The following is a 22,983-nucleotide window of genomic DNA, read 5'->3' as shown; positions in this document are numbered from 1 at the left end:
AAAATGTTATGAGAGTTACCAACTACTTCCTGCTTCAGTTTAAGGCACATTCCATGAGATGGAGTCCATAACTGACATTGCTAATACAACAAAGAACCTGAGACTAGATAGGTCTCAGGCCAAAACCTAACACTACTATTCTGCTAAAAGAACATAGCAGAAAAATAACTTCTAATGACATATTGCTATACCCATAGATGAGTACCTCACTCACACCCAGCATAAAGTTTCTTGCAGTAGATGGGAACTAATACAGAGACTCACAACTGGATAATATGCAGAGAGTGAGAGACTTTGAAGCACTCTCTCCTAAAGGAATGTCTTTAATGCTTCCTCCTCAAGACTCAAGATCTGTGTGGAACAGGAGTCAGAAAGATCCTAAGAGCCAGAGGTGATATATTTCCCCAAGGAAACAGTGTCTGCAGACACAAAGGGACTGATGCACATATGTACCAGGTTTTCTTTTAGGCCACCAACCAGCTCCCAAATCATGACATGGAGATAATAATAGTTATGAATTCTTGGCCTTATCTTATGCTTGTTTCTTGCTAGCTTTTATAATTTAACTGTTTCTCTTCATCTATGTTTTGCCTTGAATTTTTTTTAACCTTTATTTCTTCTGTATGTCCTACTCCAACTAGCTGGCTGGCAGGTTCCTGGCTGGCTGGCCCCAGAAATCTTCCTCTTTTTCTTCCTCATTCTCTGTCTCCTTTCATTCTGTCTTGGGCCTAGATTCCTCCCCCTATTTATTCTCTTTGCCTGACAGCCTCACCTACATCTCCTGCTTAGCTATTGGCCACTCAGCTTTTTATTAGACAAATCGGGTGCCTTAGGCAGGTAAGGTAAACCAGCAACACATCTTTACATAATTGAACAAATGAGCAAAAACAAATATAACACAACTTTACATCATTAATAATGGCAACAGAAACAAATGTAACACACCTTCACATAGTTAAAAGAATATTCCACAGCACACATATAAACTCACAGACTGTAGCGTCATGCGTAAGACCTGCACAGGTTCCAGCCAGCTGGGTCCCAGCACTGGGAGGATAAAGAGGGCACAGGGTGCTGCCCCAACTAAGGAATTAACTGCAATTGTTTTGTCACTGGGTTCCTCAACCACACCTCAGGGAAGGCCCCGTGCCCAGGAGTCGCTGACCAAAACAAAGTGAACTCAATGCGATTTTGCAGACTTTTTTTCTCATTTGCTTTGTTTGGGCATTTTTATCTATCTGTCTTTTCCTTATTTGTTTTGATTTTCATTTGTGGGTGGGTGGGTATGTGTGTTTCTTGGTTTTTGTTTTTTGGTTTTTTGTTTTTTTTGAGAGAGAGAGAGAGAGAGAGAGAACAAAGTTGGGTGAGGACGGAGGTGGAAGGAACTGGAAGGAATTGAGGGAAGGGGAAACATGATCAAAATATGAAGAAAATTCTTTTTTTTTAATTTTAAAAGAAAGCCCTTGGTATATCTCTGAGTACAAAGTCAGGTGCCCAAAATCTTGGTCAGTTAATTCCAGTGATTTTTCACTACAGGGTTTTTTACTGCAAGGTGGTAAATTCTGCCCTGAGAAATATCCAGACAGATAAATAGTGACTATCAGAACAGAGTGAATTAATGTTGGGGTTCCTATACTGGACTGTCACTCAAAGTACATTCTTAATCTAAGTCATTGTGTTTATATTAATATAATATGTAACAATTGTGCAAATGAGGTTCATATTTCACAAATAGTATGATTGGGTTTATATACTGAAATTCACATTTTATGTTTAGTGTATCTTCCTAAACACTTTATAATGCATCCATGAGCAAGAGTTCTTCTGTCCAAATCTTAGGATAAAGTAGGAGGGGGATAAGTAACAGAGGGATTCCCTCAGCAAACAGGGAAGTCACTACAGGAGCCACAGTAGAGACAGGACTCCCACAGGCTCAGTTGTCCTAAGGCAGAGTGATAGTGTCAAGGCTGACCAGCCTCAGAAGAGGTGGCTCGGCATGGTGTCCATTCAGGTGCTTTGGATGCAAACCGACCAAAACTTTACAACCCTGAGCTGAAGCCCTCTGCTTAACAAAGGAAACTGGAAACTTCAGAAAGACCTTCATACTGAACCTCTGTCTAACAGCTAATGATGCTGGCCCCCTCTGCTGCTGATTGGCTCTTCAGTACTGAAGGTACCCAGCCCAGCACCAATAGGTGGAGTAGATCACAGTCCTCAGGCAGGCAGGCTGGCCTGCTTTTCTGACCATCATCCTCTCATCTCCTCTCCTCTCCCATGATGGGTCTGTGGCTCCCCAGAGGCCCCTGTGTGGCAGCTGTGGTCCTGATGCTGATGGTGCTGCGTCCTCCTGTGGCTTTAGTCAGGGACCCCCGATGTAAGTGCACACCTCAGGGGCTGAGCTGCTGTGGGTGGGGAAGGCAGGGAGCTACCTTCATTTGGCCTACACTAGGCCTTTTAAAACTTGACATTTTTTTTCTTTAACCACTGCATTTAATTGGATTGTGCTTTTGGTGAGGAACCACTACCCACTGAACAGGATTATCTGGGCTGCTCAGCAGGATTATCTAGATATTTTCAAGGGCCGTAAACTGCAGACAGATTGTTTGCAGGAGCACACTGCTTCTGTATCTTTTCTCGTTGTCATTGCACATTCCTGGAACTGAGTACAGCAGGTGGTCTAAGATGGTGGTCCTACCCTAAGACGGAGTCTGTATTACCTTCGCACACTCAGGCAGGAAGGTGGCTGGTGCTGGAGAAATGGTGTGGGCTGGCTCTGAACTACAGAGGACGCCATCCTGTGCTGGATTGGCAGAGGAACCGTTAAGTCTTCAAGACGCTGAAGAGCACACCGTGGATGCTCCTTGTCTAGGAGGGTGACCTAGTTCCAGGGTCGGCTCCAGGGTCCCTCCCACAGTAGGGAGGGAACACCGACTACTTCCTATGACAGCACCCCCACCACAGGGGTGCACGGCTCATGAACACTGGGATCAGGGAGAAGAGGGGTGTCATGAGGAGGGATGGGGACAGGACCCAAGTGTGATTCCATTCACAGGTCTCAAAGGAGAATCCAAGATAATTTTACATGGAAATAATTTGAGATTCCTATGATTAAATGCAGTGGTCAAAGAAAAATTGACAAGTTTTAAAAGGCCAAGTGTAGACAAAACAAAGGTAGCTCCCTGCCTTCCCCACGCACCCTCAGCCCCTGAGGCGTGTGCACTTACGTCCCAGCTTGTGGTTTTTCCCTATAAAAACCCTCTACACCTGGGCTTGTGGCCACTGCCACATTCCTTCCATCTGCCGTGTGGTGGCTCTATAATGTCATGACACAAAACCCAACATACATACATATAGATAGATAGATGTATAACTACATATATATGCATGCAATCATCGTGTGTGTGTGTGTGTGTGTGTGTGTGTGTGTGTGTGTGTGTGTGTGTGTGTGTGTGTGTACCTGTGTGTGCCTGTGTACTGATTTCTTATAGTTCTAGAGGCTAGGAAGTATAGTATTCAGGGGTTCACAGCTACTGTGTCCGTGGTTTGCTTCATGATCCCATGCAGGGAAGTAGGAAGGAAAAATGGGAGAGAGATACACACAGAGAGACACAGAAAGAGAGACCTATTTTCACAAGTCCATGTTGACAGTAATGATCCAACTCCCATGAGAAAGTCAGTAACCATTTCATTAAGATATTGTCCCTTTGACACAGTGCTTCCCAAATGTTCCTCTCCTCATCTCTATCAAGAGGAACAATGTTTCCAACATTACCTTTAGAGAGTGCCTAAAGATAACAGAATGTTCCCAAGGCCAGCCCTGAGAAAATTCCTCCCAGAGTCCTGGGGAAGATACTACATCAGGCTTGGGGTATCTGAGGGAAAGGAATCTATGTACACGACATTCTTTTGTCCATTTACTTTATTCCTTTATGAAAGTTTTGTATTTGGCATTTTTCAGCAATTCAAGTTTCCTGTGTCCTAAGTGGGTATTCAAGTGTATCTGATGAATAAGTTGTCTAGCAAAATCCGAGGGAAGGACTATGTGACCATCTGCTGTATGGAGCCATCTGTCCTTTTAATAAAGTCCTTGACATTTTTCCTTGTCTTGTTTGTCTTCTGGCTATAGTAAGGGCCAGAGGAAGCTCTAGTGTTATCACGGCTAGCAGGGAGGCTGTGTTAGTGTCCAATGAGCCTCTTAGCCGCCTTGTCTGCCAGTCTGTTTTCTTAGCTCTGTCTTCTGACCTCTTTTGTTGCCCTGGGCAGTGGATAATGGCTACCTTAGGAGGTAGCCATATTGTGTTTAGGAGAGCTAAGATTTCATCTTTGTTTTTAATAGCTTTTCCTTCTGGCATAAGTAACCTTCTTTCTCTATAGATAAGTCCATGGACATGAGCTGTAGCAAAAGCATACCAGCTGTCTGTGAAAATGTTGGCAATTATGCCTTTGGCCATCCTAAGGGCCTGGGTTAGAGGAATTAGCTTGGCCCATTGGACAGCAGTTCCTGGTGGCAGGGCAGAGGCCCATTCTATGGAGCACAAAGTTACCATTACAGCAAGTTCAGAGCTAGAGGCCATTTGGCCACAGGATGTCTGTCAGGTCTGGCCTCTAGCTCTGAACTTGATTCAGTACCACCAAGCAGTCATGATTTACATCCAAGTCAGGCAACAGGGTGGCCGGGTTAAGGGCAGAAGAGGAACTGTATCAGATTTGGGGTAGATTCTGGAGCAGTGACTGGTAACGGGCTAAACAGGCATTGGATATCCATCAATATGGAATTTTTTAAAGAGTCCCCTTGGTGGTATGTGGGATGGTAATGATAAGCTCTTGTCCTATGGTGATGTTGTCTGTGTCCTTAACTAATGCTGCATACAGTAGCTGCCACAATGTGAAGGCAAGCTGGCCATCCTCAGGCTACTGGATCCAGTTTCTTGGACAAGTAGGCCACAGGTCTCTTCCAGGGACCCAGAGTTTGTGTTACTACCCCTTTAACTATGCCCTAATTCTTATCCATATATAGGTGGAAGGGTCTGCAGATATCTGGTAGGGCCAGGGCCTTCAGGAGGGCCTCCTTTAGCTTTTGGAGAGCCTTATCCACTTTAGGGGTCCAGTCCAAGGAGTTGTTTTGCTCTCTAGTGGCCTCATAGAGGGGTTTAGTAATCTCTGAAAATGCTGGCACCCAGAGCCTACAGAATCCCACTGACATCAAAAACTCTTGAATCTGTCTCTTTGTCTGTCTTACTTAGGGTTTAGAATGTTAAGAATTGTCTCTTTTGAGCTTAGGGGAGTGGGAGATCCCAGCTGGATCAAGAACAGAGAGGGAGAACAAGGAAAGAGATATCATGATAAATGAAGACCCCATGGGAATAGGAAGAAGCAAAGTGCTAGAGAGGTCCCCAGAAATCCACAAAGACACCCCCACAATAGACTGCTGGCAATGGTCGAGAGAAAGCCCGACTGTCCTCCTCTGGTTATCAGATATCCGAACACCCTAACTGTCGTGATAGAACTCTCATCCAATGACTGATGGAAGTAGATGCAGAGATCCATGGCCAGGCCCCAGGTGAAGCTCCAGGAGTCCAATCGGTGCAAGAGAGGAGGAGCGAGAGATGTTGAGATCATGATTGGAAAAAGCACAGGGACAAATAGCCAAACTAGTGGAAACACATGAACTATGAACCAATAGCTGAGGAGCCCCCATGGAACTGGATCAGACCCTCTGGATAAGTGAGACTTAGCTTGAACTATTTAGGAGGCCCACAGGCAGTAGCACCAGGACCTGTCCTTAGTGCATGAGCTGGCTTTTTGGAGGCAGGGGCCTATGCTGGGACACTTTGCTCAGCCTTGGTGCAGGGAGGAGGGAACTGGACCTGCCTCAACTGAATCTACCAGGCTTAGCAGATTCCCCAGGGGAGTCCTTGCCTTAGAGGAGGTGGGAATGGGGGGTGTATTGGTGGGAGGGCGGGGGGATGGCGGGAGGAGGGAGGACAGGGGAATCTGTGGCTGATATGTAAAATTAAATTACTTATAAATTTTTTTAAAAAAGATATTCTCAAATACAAAATTTATATATTTGAAAAAAAAAGAATTGTCTCTTTCAAGGCATGGGATAATAGACAACAGACCTTGGCTCCCTTTGAGTGTGTACCCAAGATACATCACTTCTCTCTTGCAAATCTGTGCTTTCTTTGCTGACACATGGTACCCCATCTGGTTCAGCTCCTTAAGCATGTCAATGTTTGCCACATGACAGTTTCCTCATCCAGTGCTGCTATGAGGCCATTTACATATTGTAAGAGATTTATATGCGGGTGAGATCCTCTAAATTCACCCAAATCCTCATGGAAGGCCTCATAAAAAAAAAATGGTAGGTGAGTTCTTGAATCCTGTGACAACCTAGTCCTGGTCAGTTGTCCATTAAAACCATGGTCTGGGTCATTCCATTCCAAGGCAAACAGGTTGTCTGGCTGGGGCCAGTGGCAGACTGAAGAAGGCGTCCTTGAGGTCCAGCACAGTATAAAGGACCCATTCAGGTGGCAGACCACTTAATAAGGTGTATGGATAGGCCTTTCTCACTGGGAGAAGGGGAGTGTTCCAGACTGACTGGCAAAGGACTAGTATCCCTTGCTCCCAGAGTTGGTTTATATGTGGTGCTATTCCCAACTTGGCCTCCGGGGGCACAGGGTATGGCTGACCCTGACTGAGCTGGCATTGGCCTTCAGCTGCACCACAACTGGGGCCTAGTGTTTAGCCAGTCCCATCTGATTCTTTTCTGCCCATACCCTTGGAATCTCCTCCCATAGTCTCTTCAGGAATGGATTGTTGTCAGTGTCTGGAGGGGCATGGCACAGAGCTTATATTTTTCCTCTAGTGCCGTGTTTAAAACATGTTATGGTGCCACCTTCACTTAGGACCTCCACTCTCAGGGCCAAAGTGGCTCTGTGCTCCCATTTTTGTCAAGTGATCATGGCCCAGGAGTGGTATGGGCATGCAGGGATGACCATAAATGAGTGTGTTACCATCCTGCTTCCAAGCCCACTGCTCTTTGGGTCCATGAATATCAGTCAGTCCCAGTGACTCCTTGCACCCAGGTCCTTTTGCTAGACCAGTGTCCCATGGGCTATTTTAGGATGGAATGCTGTGCCCCTGTGTCCACAAAAAATCCACAGGACTCTCCTCTACCTTCTAGGTTACCCAGGGCCCCCAGAGGGGATGTAAGCCCTGACATCCTCAGTCACTGAGCTCCTCTGTCTCTAAGAGCTTTGACCTCTCTTCTCTTTGTCCTTGTGGGCTTCATTTTTCAGTACCACTTCTAGGCACACTGGCCTTTCTGAAGGGGGGAGGCTGCAACTCCTCTCAGGAAGGGGGCTGCCTCCACTCCCTCTTCCTGTGTGCTACGTTTTTAAGTTCCTTTGCATTTGGCCTTTCTTTCCCTGTGGTTGCCAGCAACACTCTGGCAAGTCCCTTAGTCTGTTTTTCTTCAGGAGTTTCTCTAGTGTTGTAAACTTTTTCTGCTGTTGCCACAAGCTCAGCAAGTCGCTTACCTGCAAATCATCCAGACGTTGCAACTTTCGTCAGATGTCTGGTGCTCCTTGGTTCACAAAAGCCATATTGACAGCAGACTGATTTTCTATTGCTTCTGGGTCAAAGGAGTGAAGGTTCTGTAAGCCTCCATCAGCCACTCGAGGAAAGCTCCTGGAGTCTCATCCTTACCTTGAACTTCCTGTCCTACCTTGGATAAATTTATGGGTTTCCTCACTGCCTCCTGGAGACTCCCCATCAGAATCTGAAGGTAGACTTTCAGCCTCTCCCTACCTGCAAGGCCGTTATCATCCCATTCTGTGTGGGTTGAGGGAAATGCTTCTTCAATGCTGGCCTGACAGCCGTGGGCTGGCCATTTGACCCCCAAATCAAGTCCCAGTCAGCTACTAGGATCCACTCTCTCTCCTTTGTTGTGAGCAGTGCCCACAAAAGCTGCTGATGATCATCCCAAGTGGGCTGGTGAGTGATCATTACAAAGTCTAACCAAACTAGCAGGGCAAAGGATTTCTCTGAAAACTTGGAGTTTCACATTTTCCAGTTGTACAAATCACTAGTAGCAATAGGTATGCAGGTCATAGATCGATAACCTGCCTGTTCTGATGGCCCAATCATCTGCAGGGACAGGGCCACCACAGCGGAATCTGCTTCTGGAGACCTGTTGCACTGTCCAGGCTCAGGTGAGAGAAGGGCTCACCATGTCTCCCTCCCCTCCCCAGGTGCCTGGCCCAGCCACAGATACCTGAGGGTGAGGGGCTGGAATGGAGACCGGAGCATAAGGAGGCAGGTAAAACTGTCCCTCTGGACCAGGAACAGGGTAGGACCTCTGCCTCATGATCCTTCTGCAGCTCTGCCTCCTTTGCTTGCAGGATCACTGGGCCAGTGGCAGGAAGTGCTTCAACCAGGAGGAGGGCTTTCCACCAAATATTGACAAGTGGTGATGTATGAGACCTGGTCAGGGCATCCACGGTTCACATACACGACATCTTTAACCTGATAGATGACAGGGAGAGCAGAGGTGCCACCTTCTGGCCATCCTGCATTGAAAACTGGCCATTCATTCCTGCAAAAGATGCTTAGCTTTCCCAGGCAAACAATTAGCCCCAGACTCTTGGCTTGGCACTTGAAGTCCTTGAAGTGAGTTGGACTAGGTCCAGCACAGTGGAGCTGGCGTGTGTGTGTGTGCGTGTGTGTGTGTGTGTGTGTGCATGTGTGAGTGTGTGCATGTGTGTGTGTGTGTGTGTGTGCACAACACAATGAAGGACAGAAACAAAACTGGCTTGACTGACCCTTTTTATGTCAGAACATGGCAACTCAGTCACTTCTAGATCCCATTAATTTCTAATGACTCTGTCAAAGATTACTCCACGGTGTCAGAGGGTGCATGCTGGACTTACTGACATGTGATGTAGAGGATGCCATGGTCATGGCACAGGCTTACTCCCCCATAAACTTTTATTTCATATTTCAGTTTATTTTATTTAGGTAAAATGTCACTAATGTGAATACCTATTATTAATTTTATGCTATCAGAAGACTATTCATCATCTGGGATGGATGTTCAGTGAAGTAAATACTAAAACATCTCAAAATTATTAAAAACCACCCTTAATAATCTTCTCCCAGGAGCCTAGAAGAGAAACTATGAACAGCGAGAATTATTTTCAGGAAAAGAATCTAAGTACACCAAGGTCTTTGTTTGTCTACTTTATTCCTCTGGGACAAGATTCTATCTACACAGCTACAGTTCTGTACTCATGCCTAGCTCCTTTCTTGCCTGATTTCTCTCTACCTTTATCTGCTGTCCCCTCTATGTTCTATCTTAGTTCTTCCCCATCTCTTTCTTTCCCATCAGGCTCTTCCTCATCTTTCATCTCATTCTTCTGGTTCTCCATCTAGTTCTCCAGTCAAAATCCTCCAAATCCTTTGAGGTTTACAGTTATATACCCATGCAATAGCGGTGCTCTAGCTAAAGCAAGATCACCAGGCTTGAATTCTTACAGGGTCATAAAGGCAGACAAGAGTTTTCCTCAGGCAGTGACCACCAGGCTTTCTTTTACAACCCAAAAGGGAGTGGTTAAAGGAGGAGGTCAACTGAGAGCTATTATCAGTAGTAGTGTATCAGTAGTGTATCAGAAAAAGGGAATTTATGTGCTTGATTTACATTCCTAGAAGTGGTTAGGTAATAAGTTAGGAGTCTATAACGTTAGTAAGGTTGTATAAGAAAGGAGGGTCTCAGCTTAAATTGCCCAAGAAATAAAGCTATCTTCTTGACTTAGGAAACAGGTATTGTTTCCATAAAGGTGTTACCTTAATTCAGAAAATAGATTGGCCTTGGATGCTTGATAGGTATTTTAGATAATACACTCTTAGGAGTTCTTGGAAGTACACAGCATACAAGAAAATCATTGTAGGAACCAACTAATATATATACAAAAGCTAAAATATCACCAAAACTTCTTAAGCCATGGCTTGATCTTTGGAAAAGTCCTTGACTTTTCCAAGTAGTAGCTTTTGTGATAGTAGCTGAATGCCATCCATTTTCCTATGACTTGCAGCAAAATCACTTTATCATTTATGTTTAATAAATAATATTTTAAAGGCCCAACTTACAGGGTGGATTGAAAAGATGGGTCAACCCGTTTATTACTTTCTGTGTGTGTGCAAGTGCAGATGTGTCTGTGTGTGCATGTGTGTGTATAGATGTATGAGTATGTGTGTGCCTGTATGTATGTGTGTGTACATACAGATGTGTGAACAAGTGTCTGTGTATATGTGTGTGTAGATTATGAATATATGTGTGTGTGTGTGAGCGTGTGGAGGTCAGAGGTCAGAGGTCAGAGTCTGGTGTTGTTTCTCAGTTGCCCCTAATCTTGTTCTCTTGAGACAGGGTCTATCACAGAGACCTAGAGCTTTTGGACTGGCAGGCCACTGACCCTGGGGACCCGTCTGTCTCAGCCACTGCAGTGCTGGGACTAGAAGAGGACACTCTGTCTGTTGTTTATGTGGGTGCTGGGTCCCCCACTCAGGTCCTCATGCTTGTATGGCATGTGCCTTAAGAACAGAGCCATTTGCCAGGCCCAGGTTTGATCAGTTTCTATGGCATCCACACTACATGGAATTACTGGACAGTAATTTGGTATGGACAGTAATTACTTGTCAAATAGTGAAAGAAAAATTTGAAATCTTCCCAATGGCTGCTGAGGTGACTCAGTGGGTGAAGTGTTTCCTGCCAAGCCTGATGAGCTGAGTTCCAGCCCCAGGTCCCTCGTGGAGAGAACTCATGCTCGAAGGTGTGCTTTGATGCTACGTGTACTCTGTGGTGGGGATGTGCTGTGCACTATAAAGATTTGTCACACGGATTGGTTTAATAAAAAGCTGATTGGCACATGGCCAGGCAGGAAGTATAGGCAAGACAGCCAGACACAGAGAACTCTGGGAGGAAGAAGGACAGAGTCAGAGGAGTTGCCAGCCAGAGGCAGAAGGAGCAGGAGGTGAACATGCCATAAAAAAGGTGCCACCACATGGCAGGATGTAAATAAGGAATATGAGCTAACTTAAAATGTAAGAGCTAGTTAGTAATAAGTCTGAGCTACTGGCCAAGCATTTACATTAATATTAATCCTGAGTGGTTATTTGGGAAGGGGCTGTCGACTGAGATATAGAAACTCTACCTACAAGCATGCTGTGACATGTGAAACATACTCACATAAACACATGATAGACAAATACATGCAATAAAAATGTAAAACTTCATTTTTCTTCCCACCTGGGTCTTTTAGCATAAGTCTGTGATCTCAACTAGTACAGAGGTTAAGGCAGGAGGGTCAAAGTTCAAGGTTAACCTGAGCAACTAAAGAATTCTGCCTCTAAGTGAAGAGAGGTCTGGGGCTGTAAATCCATGGCAGACACATGCCCGGCATGCATGAGATCGTAAGTCCAACCCCTAGTCCTTTAATCTGCCCAGTGTGAGTTCTGAACTCTAAGGAGGTCGATGCTTTGCCATGACACAGCTGAGGAGAGATCTAGATGGGAAAGGAAACAAACCGTTCCCTGTACGGTGTTAATCTTCATAGCTGTGAGAATTCCAGTTCCCTCCCTGTGCATCCACAGCAGTTCTGGACCTGACTTCAGTGTGTTGTGGTAATGGATATAAAACCAGGTAAGTTGAGTCAAGGACATCAGGAAGAGGAGCCTCGCCTCCAGCTGACACCCGCAGAGATGAGCACATCTTCTGTGGCTGCACACCAAGTCAGAGAACCGCTTCGGTCTGGATCCAGCTCTGCGGCACACTCCACACTCCCCGGACTCTTGCTCTCAGGACTTTAACTGAAACCTGGCAGGATCCCATCTTCATCTTCCCAGGATGTCCAGATATTATGGAATTGTCTTTTTGTACACTGTGAAGATGTGTTGCTCTCATTGGTTTAATAAAGAGCTAAAGACCAATAGCTAGGCAGGACATGTGGACAGGGAAAAGGAGAGCATGGGGTGGGGTGGGGTGACAAAGGGCAGAGTTGCCAGGAGACTCAGAGAGAAGATGAACTTGTACTGAGAAAACGTACCAAGCCATGTGGTAGTACATAGATAAGAAATATGGATTAATTTAAGTTGTAAGAGGTAGTAATAAGCCTAAGCTATCGGCTGAGTGTTTATAATTAATAAGTCTCCATGTTGGTTATTGGGGAGCCAATGGTCCCAACAAAACCTCCGCCTACACCCAGCCTCCATTTTGAGGTTCTTCCTTGAGGACTGGGCTGTGGATAACCACAGGGACCCTCACCTGAACTTCTGGAGGCTCCACTGAATCAGAAATGGTTCAGGGACTGAACTGTAAATGCCCCTTGCATCAGGGCTAGACCATGACTCACCTTCAGTTCCATTTAGCTTGTCAGAGATTTCCCTAGCTGAAGTGCAGATTCCACCGTCCAGTCAAGAGCTGGCTTTCTGCCACATCATCAGTTACCAGGGGAGGCTGTGGGGCAGAAAGCACCAGGTTAAAGGTCATCTTCCTTCACCTCCTTTGCTCCCACAAGCTTCAAACACACAGTTGTCCCAACAGTCCTGTGTAGGAGAGGTGAACATTCCCCCAGTGCTCAGTCTGGTGAGTAAATGACAGACCGTGGAAGAGCTGGCTCAGCACTGAGGCCTGATTAATGTTACAGTGGCAAGTGAATCAAGATTTAAAATAGCAAATAAAAAATCCTTAGAGAAAGTATACATGTATACTTTTTTATATGGTATTTATTCTTTGAAAAAGTTATACATGTATACAGTATATTTTGATCCTATTCACCACCAATATCACCTTTCACCTTCTTCTGGGGCCCTCTCACATTTCTCCCTACCTACCTCATTTCCTCTAAAAAAATGAACAGCCACTGAGTTCAGTTAGCACTGTCCACATGAGTGTGGGGCCATCCACCTGGGGATGTGAGCTACCAACCAACAGCCACCCTGCCCCCCCAAACAACTATCCTTTTGTTTTGTTTTGTTTTGTTTTGTTTTGGTTCTTGGTTTGTTGGTTGGTTTGAGACAGGCTGTTACTATGTAGACCAGGCTAGCCTCTAACTCACAGAGACCCAGCTGCTTCTGCCTCCCAAGTGCTGGGGTTGGAGGCTTGGACCACCTGGCCAGGCTGGGTGTCTTTTTAATGAAGAGAATAGCAGGGACCTTCCTACTGAATCTCTAACCAGCAACCTATGATGCTGGTCTCCTCTGCTGCTGATTGGCTGCTCACACTGACTTTACCCCAAACAGCACCAGAGTAGTGAATCCCCTGGTTCTTACTATCCTGTCAATGGGTAAAGAGATGACATTGTTTCTACTGAGTGAGCTTGTCTGCTCCTCCTGTTCAGGTCTCTCATCTCCTCCAGCATGATGTGTCTGTGGCTCCCCAGAGGCCCCTGTGTGGCAGCTGTGGTCCTGACACTGATGGTGGTGAGTCCTCCCGTGGCTTTGGTCAGGGACCCCCGACGTAAGTACACACCTTAGGAGCTAAGCTGCTGGGGTGGGGGAGGAAGGGGCCGACTTCTCACTGCCCAGGTCAAGTCACTTAGTCTGCTGATATTTTCTGTGACCACCCACAGTCTTCACATGAAATCCAAACTGTTCCTCAGATAGGAGGCTGGCTGCCTGTGCTCTGAGATCTGTGTGAGGGGCCCGTGATGTCAGCCATTGCATTTCAGTTTCTTCCAGTAACATCTCCAGCCTTGTGACATATTCCCCCAGGGCCTCCAGAGGACTGATAATCGTGATGTTAAATTAACCTCTTGCACAGGGCTTGTCTTCATTGTGTTGAGCTATACCAGACAACGAGGTTTCTCTTTAAAAACAGAACTGCACGTGTGTATTTGTATTCTATTTTGTATGTGTGTTTCTGTTGTTTTAACTACAAAAACAGTCAAATATTGAAGTAATCAAAAGGTTTCTCTGAAAGCATCATGAAGTCACGGGAAGAGGGAGGGCATCCCAGGGACAATCCATGTGTGTACTCTACAGGCTGTGAGGTCGCTGCCTGGGCACCTGGGAGGCTGAGCCCAGGGCTCTGTCTTTTTCTCTCCCTGTGCGTGTGCAGCCTGTTCAGGTGTGGGAGCTCTGTGCGGTGGTGGTGAGTTCCCTTTCTCCTTGGGAGCACACAGCAGCTGAGGCAGCCTTAGAGAGGATGGGCTGTGTGAGCTGTTTTCAAGTGTGTGAGGCCTCTTCTGAGAGCCCGGGGTGGGTTAGAGCCCATTTTGGTTTTGTTTACACATGCCTGTACTTTAATTTTTCTCCTACATTCTCTGGCTGGGACCATGGAAGAGGATTGAATCTCATCACCCCTTCCCTCAGGTAAGATATGACAAATGAACTTGGTATTGAATTTAAAAAGATCTGGTTTGTGAATTCTCTGGACCTGTCATTCAGATAAGAGACTGTGGGTCAGATTTATGACAGTGGTTTTCATTTCTGGACACTTCTCCAGCAGTTTCCTATTAGTAACAATCTAAAACCTCCCGTCAACCCCAAGGCTCCTGAGTGCGGCTCCTCTTCATCCCACAGTCTCGTCTCTCAGCTGCCGCCCTCACCCCCTGTGCCCTATGGCTCATGAACTCAGTGTTGGCACGAGATGTCACCTCAGCTGAGATCTGTCCCCTCCCCTGACACTGGCAGTCACACCCTCCTCCTCTGGCTCTCATCTGTGACACACCTTCATTGTCACTCCCCAGAGTGGCTCTCTGTCCCCTGTCACTCAGGTCTCCCTGTCAGTGGAGCTCCACCCCTCTCCTGCTTGTCCCTCAGTCTCACAGTTTTAAGCTCCAAACAGAGGGGGAGGGGCATCTGTTTTCCCTCTCTGGATTCCCTGGGTCTACAGGGTCAAGGCTGAGGGAGACTTCCTGTGTTCTACCTGGTGTGTGTAAGGAAGGATCAGGAGCCTGAGGGGTGGGAGGTGTGGTGTTTTCTGAGCTGCTGAGTGCTGGCATCCAGCTTAGCTCCAGATGGGCAGGTGTGGGATCAGAGAGGGGCAGGTGTGGGAACAGAGAGGGGCAGGTGTGGGAACAGAGAGGGCAGGTGTGGGAACAGAGAGGGCAGGTGTGGGAACAGAGAGGGCAGGTGTGGGAACAGAGAGGGCAGGTGTGGGAACAGAGAGGGCAGGCGTGGGATCACAGAGGGGCAGGTGTGGGATCACAGAGGGCAGGTGTGGGATCACAGAGGGCAGGTGTGGGATCACAGAGGGCAGGTGTGGGAACAGAGAGGGGCAGGTGTGGGAACAGAGAGGGCAGGTGTGGGATCACAGAGGGCAGGTGTGGGATCACAGAGGGCACACACCCCTGGTCCCTATGCCTCTGTTGGGTGCTTTTTTGGGGGGAGGTGACTTGAATCTGGACACCACACCTCTCCCTCCTGGATGGTCCATGACAGGATTGTTCTGTTCTCAAGTTGATACCCAAATGGGACATTTTTCCATTGGAGCTGTGGGACCACCAGCAGCATCCAGCCCTAACTGAGCAGGGGACACTTGCCTTGACCAAGAGTGTGTGACAGGGAAAGGCAATGGGCTGTCTCCCTACACAGGAACCACAGGCAACTGAGGAGTGCTGAGGTGTGAGAAATAGTCTTCCCAGGGAGGAGCACTCCAGTCCGTTATCCAATGCCAAAGGGTCAGCCCTGAAGACATACGTGCCAGTAACATTCCAGAGACTGAGAAGGGCGTGTTCACGTATTTAGGAATGTATATAAGTATACATATATGTACATAGTAACAGTTAATGACAAAAGAGGCCTTGAATTTGAAAGAGAGCAAGGAGAGGCATGTAGGAGGACTAATGGGGAGGAAAATAAAGGGATAAATGACGTAATTATACTACAATCCCAAAAACAGAGAGTCACACTGGCTGTGTAAACACATCTTAAGGGCAGGCCCGGTGTGCATCAGTAGATGTTCTGACACAAAGTGAACTCAGTGGTATTCTCAGAGTTGTTTGTTTGTTTTATGTCTTACAGGTTTTTTTGCTGATATATTATGGTTTCAGATTTTGTGGGGTTTTTTAATGTTAATTTTGTGCGTGTGTCTGTGTTTCTTATGGTTTTTCTTTGGCTCTTCGTGTGTGTGTGTGAGTGTGTGTGTGTGTGTGTGTGTGTGTGTGTGTGTTTTGTCCTATCCCATTATTTTTTTTCTTGTGTCTTAGTTGCCCATTTGTTATCTAGGGGAAAGAAAGAATGTGGATTTGGGTGGTTGGAGAGGTGGGGTGGGGGTTGGGAGGAGAGGAGGGAGAGAAAACTGTGGTCAGGATGTAAATGAAGGAAGAATAGAAGAAAGGAAGAACCCCATAGGAAACACCCGTCTGAAAAAAAAAAACAAACAAACAAGAAAAAAAACAAAAGAATGAGAGAGAGAGAGAGAGAGAGAGAGAGAGAGAGAGAGAGAGAGAGAGAGAGAGAGAGAGAGAAGGAAGGAAAGAGCTGGACATTATTAAGAGAAGTCTGCCCCTGCCTCTCCTAGGAATTGAGATTATCCAGAGTTCCTCCACCTCTTCTTTACACCCTTGTCAGCTGCCTTCTGTCCCTGGGTTGTGGTGACGTCAGAGGTGGGCTTGGGTCTGGTCATTTGGAGCAGCTGAAGAAGGACTCAGGGACTCGGGTGTCTTGTCCCCAGAGAAGAAGATCATTCCTGTCTCCACAGCTCGGTTCTTGGAACAAGTTAAACACGAGTGTCATTTCTACAACGGGACGCAGCATATGTGGTATCTGGAGAGACGCGTCCACAACCAGGAGGAGTACGCGCGCTTCGACAGCGACGTGGGCGAGTACATCGCGGTGACCGAGCTGGGGCGGCCGGACGCCGAGTACTGGAACAGCCAGAAGGATCTCCTGGAGGACAGGAGGGCCGCGGTGGACACTTTCTGCAGACACAACTACGGGGTCGCGGAGAACTTCACTGTGCAGCGGAGAGGTGAGACGTGAGCGGGAGTGAGGAGGGGGAGTGGCGCGGTGGGACGGGGGGGGGGGGGGGGGGGGCTGTGAGGGAGCAGCAGGAGGGCATGTGTGTGTGTGTGTGTGTGTGTGTGTGTGTGTGTGTGTTTGTGTACAGGAGCCCGCAGAGGCTGCTGGGTTCTTAAGCAGCCTGACTCCGGCCTGGGAACAGAGCTGAGTCCTCAGCGGGAGCTGCAGCACTGTTAGCTCAGATCACCTCTCCAGCCCTGAGGAGAGTGTCACGGCCGCCCAGGACAGTGAAGGGGGTGGACACTGTGTTAAGATGCATTAATCTAGCTTAAGTAGGAGAGTTAGGAGAAGGGGGTGGACAGAGGGAGGTAACAATGCACCCCAGAGTGCCGGCTTCTCAAAGAGTCACACAGAGGAGACCTTGGCTATGGGCTCCCCCAGGAAGAGCAGAGAGGGTTGTCTTGGCCTCAGCCATATACGGTGTTTGACTCTCAGGTGACATCTCGAACTTTCTCTGAGAAATGTACTTTTCTCTCCCCTCTAATCTGATGAGAGACCCAGGAGGAGGCTCTGCTGGTGCCTTGGATGGAGTGAACTCAGGAGCGACTATGTTTCATGAAGGACTAGCCCTGTGTTCCTTCCCTGTCGTGGGTCTCCAGTGAGATTCCCAGGAAACTGCAGGTCACAGCTGGGGACAGAGAAAGGCCATGAGCAATTGCTTCTTTGTTAGCTGGAGGCTTCAGCCAGACCCCAGAGTGAGGGACCCCTCTCCTCTCATGTCCCCGGGTTTCCTGGACTTTCCCTCCAGCCTCAGGAGAAACAAAGTGTGCTGTGCTCACAAAAGCAGCTCACTGAGAATGAAGTGTCAGAGTAAGCTGTGTGCAGAGAGTCAGGGGCAGGGAGGACCGTGACCTGTGAAGGGAAGATTCCAGAAAGAACTGGACCTCTGTAGGGCTGGGGACTCATGAGGGCTTCATGTGGGGAGGTTAGAATGTTGCAGATCCAGGGCCTAATGATAATTAATTCTGTCTCTGTCATGACATCCTTGACTACTGAGTGAAACCTTCTGGGATGTGTGGAATTTTCAGACACGTAGTTTCCCCCACTCAAAAGCCAAGACTGTCATCGGAGAGCACCTGAGGCTCATGGCCACGGGTCCCCACTTTGCTGTGACCCGTCCACCTGATGCTTCCACGATGCACTTGAAAAGTGTTTATTCATCAGTTCCGTTGTTCTGTTACTATGGAAACATCACAGAGCAATCACCATGTGGGAGCACGGAATTTGGGGTCATCCTACTCTGTGTTCTTGGCCCATGGTCACACATATTTGGCTCTAGAATCAACTGTCCCTTGTCCCCTCTGAGGTGACACCTGTGTCACACACTGACAGATTACAAGGCGCCTCTGGCTTTTCTGAGACTTCTTAGGTCTAAATTCTCTGCTGTTGTCTGTCTGTTTCCTTATTTACATACTTTACTTCACGGGATGATCCGCCTTTAATCCATCATTTCCTTGTTTAATATGCGAACATTACTGTCTTGAAGCTGATGTGTTTTCAGGTCCCATGTTCTTTCTCTGTGTCATGTGACGATGTTTGCCTCATGACCCCTTGTTAGATCTGCGCTCCTGTCTGGTGTGGAGAGGCTGTGGTTCCAGGACCCCAGGGGCACCTGACATCCAGACACTCAAGCCCCCTCTATAACATGAGCCAGCGTTGGCATGTGACCTGTGTAGGTGGAAGTTTCTGTCTCATTAGCAATTCCCAAATACCCAGCAGCTGCTTCCCAAATAATTGACTCGGAGACTTAATATTAATTACAAACTGTTTGGCCTATGGCTCAGGCTTATTACTGACTAGCTCTTACACTTAAATTAACCCATAATTCTTATCTATGTTGAGCCACATGGCTTGGTACCTTTTCTCAGTTCTGCCTTGTCATCTTGCTTCCTCTGTGTCTGGCTGGCGACTCCTGACTCTGTCCTTCCTCTTCCCAGAATTCTCCTAGTCTGGTCTCCCTGCCTATACTTCCTGCCTGACTACTGGCCAATCCGCATTTTATTAAACCAATTTCAGTGACAAATCTTTACAGTGTATAAGAGCATTACCCCACAGGAGACCTGTGTACCTGCTCCTTTATACTTAACCATGTCTGGGTTACTGAGGATGTCTCTGGGTGCCCAAAGTTCTGAATTTGACAAACTGAGGTTCTGTCCCCTGAGATGACTTCAGCTTGTGTCAAGTGACATAAAACTATTCAGAACCGTGTGTGGTGTTGAAAACCCCATTTCCAGAGCTCAAGGTGGGGAGAGTCTCTTGACACAGCTTGAGAAGATTGTGGAGAAATGAACCGAAATTAAGAAAGAAAAGGAAGGCTTCTTTAAACCAATTTTAAAGGAGGGCAGAGATTTACAATAACAGCCATGAGAACGGCTGGTACACTGTGCCGTCCACACAAAAACAATAAGAAAACAGCCCGGCTTCTTCAGGTCAGCTAGGATTCTCCCCAGTTGCCTTCTGCAGCTCGTCCACTGCTCTGCAAGGGTCAGGGTGCAGACTGCAGCGCAGCCCACAGTCCCTGCAGCTCACAACTGACAGGCCCCTGCTGAGGTGACTGTGAATCCCCGGGTAACACACGTTAAGAGAACATTGACCTAAGATATGGCAAAGCTGATTTATGTAGAGTTCGGCAAAAACAGATGAGAAAAGACTTCTCAGTAAGTTTTCCTGCTTCACACACAGAACAGTCGCCATCTATAGACTAGAAGAGAGAACTTAGAGACACACTTGTGTAATTTAGCTGTTGGGGAAATTACCACAGCTGGGAGATGAGCCTTTCTCTCCCTGCCAGGATGTTATGTTCACCTCCAGCTGGTGATTCCTCCAGGGAGTGGGGCTGACAGCAGAAGTGTGAAAACAGACCCTAAGTCCTGTGACAACTGTGTTAGACTCTTAATCCTGCCTGGTCTTCACCTGGATGGATGGAGGCAAACAGACAGACAACCTGGGGGGACACTCCACCTCATGACTTATTCTCACCTCCCTTTCTCCTCTAGTTGAGCCCAAGGTGACTGTGCACCCGACAAAGACGCGGCCCCTGGACCACCACAACCTCCTGGTCTGCTCTGTGAGCGGCTTCTACCCCGGACACATTGAAGTCAGATGGTTCCGGAATGGCCAGGAGGAGAAGGTTGGGGTTGTGTCCACGGGCCTGATCCAGAATGGAGACTGGACCTTCCAGACCCTGGTGATGCTGGAGATGGTTCCTCAGAGTGGAGAGGTTTACACCTGCCAGGTGGAGCATCCCAGTCTGACCCGCCCTGTCACAGTGGAGTGGAGTGAGTGGGAAGCTCCTGACCTGAGAATCCCTGCCCACGGGAGTCAGGGGTCTTGGCTTACCCGAGCCTGTCAGCCCTCTGACCCTGAGAATCCCCGCCCACCAGGGAGGGGGCGTGGCTTACCTTTGGCCCCTGGGAAGCACTTAAGCCACCACACACTCTTCTGAGTCTTCCAGTGACTTTACAGGCCCAGGGACCTGGTAGGCCTGGGCTGCAGCCTCTGCCTCTGGCTGGGTTGTTTCTGCTGCTGCTCATGGTGACAAGGAGCAGCCCAGGGTCATGGCTGACCTCAGGGATGTCCAGTCTCAGCTCTTCCTTTGCTTAGGTCTGTCACCCTCAGGACTGTGGGGTCTCAGAGCTCAGAGGCTTCCTGTCAGCTCAGTTCAGGGCAGCCATATTAAGTCTCTTCATGGTGTGAACCTCTGATGTTGCACTGCTGTCAGGAGAATTCAATTCCAGCTCTTGTAGAACAGGCTTCTTCCTTGATCTCAAAGCGCTGAATGTCAAAGTCCCAAGTGGAAATGGGATTTGGGCTGAAAACCTCTAAACATGGCCTCCTTTCTCAGGGGCACAGTCTACATCTGCACAGAGCAAGATGCTGAGTGGAGTCGGGGGCTTCGTGCTGGGTCTGTTCTTCCTCGGGCTGGGGCTGTTCATCTACTTCAGGAATCAGAAAGGTAAGGGGTCTGGTGGGGGCCAAGACTCCACAGCATTTCAGGGAGACCATGGCTTGTACTCAGGATGTGACTGGCCCTGTGACCTCAGGTTTCAATGGACTCTGAACCCTCTCTCTCTCCACGCTCCCCTCTGCCCTGGCTGCTGTGGGCTGTGGTGCCAGAGGAATCTCAGGTAGCAGCTCAGAGTCTGGGGACATGCGTCTGGAGAGAGATCTGTCTCCATGCACTTACGTGTCTATTTTGTTCTCTTTTCTAGGACAGTCTGGACTTCAGCCGACAGGTAATACCCTTCAGTCTTCCCTCAGAGACAGATCTGCTTCCCCTACAGTGTGGGCTGGGGTGTGATGGAGCCCAGACAGAAACACTGGGGAAGGTGTAGATCCCAGGGTCTGGCCAGGCAGTTCTCACTGAGCCTTGTTCCTGCACTTACTGAAGGCCTGTGCTCTGAGGCAGCGCTGACTTGGGGCTTGAGAAGTTCCTCTGCTCACGTCATGCTGTCAGGAGAGGCCTGGGGTGGTGAGAGAAGCCACTGCAGGGTCAGGTCTGGAAAGGCCACTGTCCCCTGTGCTCTGCAGGACTCCTGAGCTGAGGAGAGGTGCCAAGGCTGGAGGAAGGTGCTCCCCTGTCTCCATGGCATGAAAACGTGTCCTGTCTGGTTCGCATTCCTCCATTGACAGTGCTACCCAGGACCAGGCTCCTCCTGACCCTGGACCCTACAGACCTGTGCTCCCTGATGGCTTGCTCAGCCCCTGCCTGGGCCTGCTGCCCCAGGACAGAAGTCCTCTCACCTCCTTTGTCCCACTCTCTTTTGTCCCCCACCCTTTGTCTGGAGCTTCTCAGCCAGCTGATGTCATGATGCTTTCTCACATTTTTCTCAAATAAACAAAGAGTGAAAATCACCTGCCTCATTGACTTTCAGGAAGAAATAGCAAACAGAAAGAAATGACCTGCTGTAAGACATTGTTTGTGCAGGATGAGCATGGCTGATTGTATATAAGTAATAAAACTTCAGCATTATATATTTCCTGTTAATTAGAATATTTTTGGATTGAATTTGAAAAGACAACACATAATCAGACCACACACAGTCGTTCAAGCACACAAGAAGGGAATCGGTGAGACTGTGTCAGAGGCGGGAGATGCTGCTGTGGCCCTTGTCACGGTGTGGGTGAGAACATACTCAGCGCGATGCTCCGTCCTTTGCTCTATGGAGCAGCTGGGTGGGAAGAGAAATGTGTTTGCATTGGTTGATAATCTGGAAGGTTCTGCTGTGGGGATCCAGTTGATGCGGCAGTCTCCAGACACCGAGGTTTTCCCCTGTCCTCCACACAGAGACACACATTAAAACAAAACAAAACAACAAATCAAAGCAAAGAAGTGAACCTTTAAATACAGCAATTAATTCAATTATGATGAAACAAAGAAACCAACCAAAATGATGGCTTTCAAAGTTTATATACTGGTCAGTTACTTCCTGAGGAAAACATGTTTCCTAGAGAAATCTCTAGAGAAAACAAAGCTGTGAGGATCCAGGACTTGGCTCAGTGGATGAAAGCCCAGGCTGTGTGATCCAATGGACCTGATTTCACTCCTAGAACCCACACAAAGTTTAGAGGAACAATTTTTCAAAGTTGTCCTCCTAGACAGATGAATACACATTTTTAAATGGAATTTTTAAATTAAAGGGAAAAATGTGGAGTTTAAGGACTGTTTTTACAGGATGCTAGAACATATATATCTATTTTCTTTTTTGGATGTGTGTGCTTTGTGTGTGCTCATGCATGAACAAGCATGGGGAAGCTGGAGACTCACACGTGTGCCCTCCTGAGTTACTCTCCACCTTCTTTTTGAGACACAGTCTCTCTGATCCTGGAAGGCACTGACTGATCCTTCTGTCTCTGCCTCCTAGGCAGGGAAATTCTGTCAGGGACAAGGACAGAATCTCTAGTTAATGGAAATATACAGACCCCCATAAGACAGGGAACTAGAACATCTTACAGTCAGGTTGC

At 47.7% G+C, this 22,983-nt stretch overlaps 1 protein-coding gene across 2 annotated transcripts; it reads left to right on the top strand.

Moving 5' to 3' along the window:
* Window positions 1-13,378: 13,378 nt before the first annotated feature.
* Window positions 13,379-21,873, top strand: LOC128114347 (H-2 class II histocompatibility antigen, I-E beta chain-like). Of its 2 annotated transcripts, none has more exons than XM_052744275.1 (6): window positions 13,379-13,513; window positions 16,700-16,969; window positions 20,016-20,297; window positions 20,864-20,974; window positions 21,231-21,254; window positions 21,550-21,873. In XM_052744275.1, the coding sequence occupies exons 1-6, from the start codon at window positions 13,414-13,416 to the stop codon at window positions 21,561-21,563; spliced, it is 801 nt and encodes a 266-aa protein (XP_052600235.1). In that variant the 5' UTR covers window positions 13,379-13,413; the 3' UTR covers window positions 21,564-21,873. The 2 variants fall into 2 exon arrangements, with proteins under 2 accessions (XP_052600235.1, XP_052600234.1); XM_052744274.1 differs by lacking the exon at window positions 13,379-13,513 and adding an exon at window positions 13,541-14,367.
* The last annotated feature ends 1,110 nt before the right edge of the window (window positions 21,874-22,983 follow it).

The sequence above is a fragment of the Peromyscus californicus genome, unplaced genomic scaffold, assembly GCF_007827085.1.
Source record: "Peromyscus californicus insignis strain IS unplaced genomic scaffold, ASM782708v3 Scaffold_19__1_contigs__length_69161282, whole genome shotgun sequence".
NCBI lineage: Eukaryota > Metazoa > Chordata > Mammalia > Rodentia > Cricetidae > Peromyscus > Peromyscus californicus.
Note: the sequence above shows the minus strand (reverse complement) of the source record. Positions and strands in the feature narration are given on the sequence as shown.

Bases quoted from the DNA above. Each gene is read 5' to 3' on its own strand.
- LOC128114347 (XM_052744275.1), top strand. From the start codon at position 13,414: ATGATGTGTCTGTGGCTCCCCAGAGGCCCCTGTGTGGCAGCTGTGGTC. The intron at 13,514-16,699 runs GTAAGTACACAC...CTGTCTCCACAG, and splicing joins TTTGGTCAGGGACCCCCGAC to CTCGGTTCTTGGAACAAGTT. The intron at 20,975-21,230 runs GTAAGGGGTCTG...TCTCTTTTCTAG, and splicing joins CTACTTCAGGAATCAGAAAG to GACAGTCTGGACTTCAGCCG.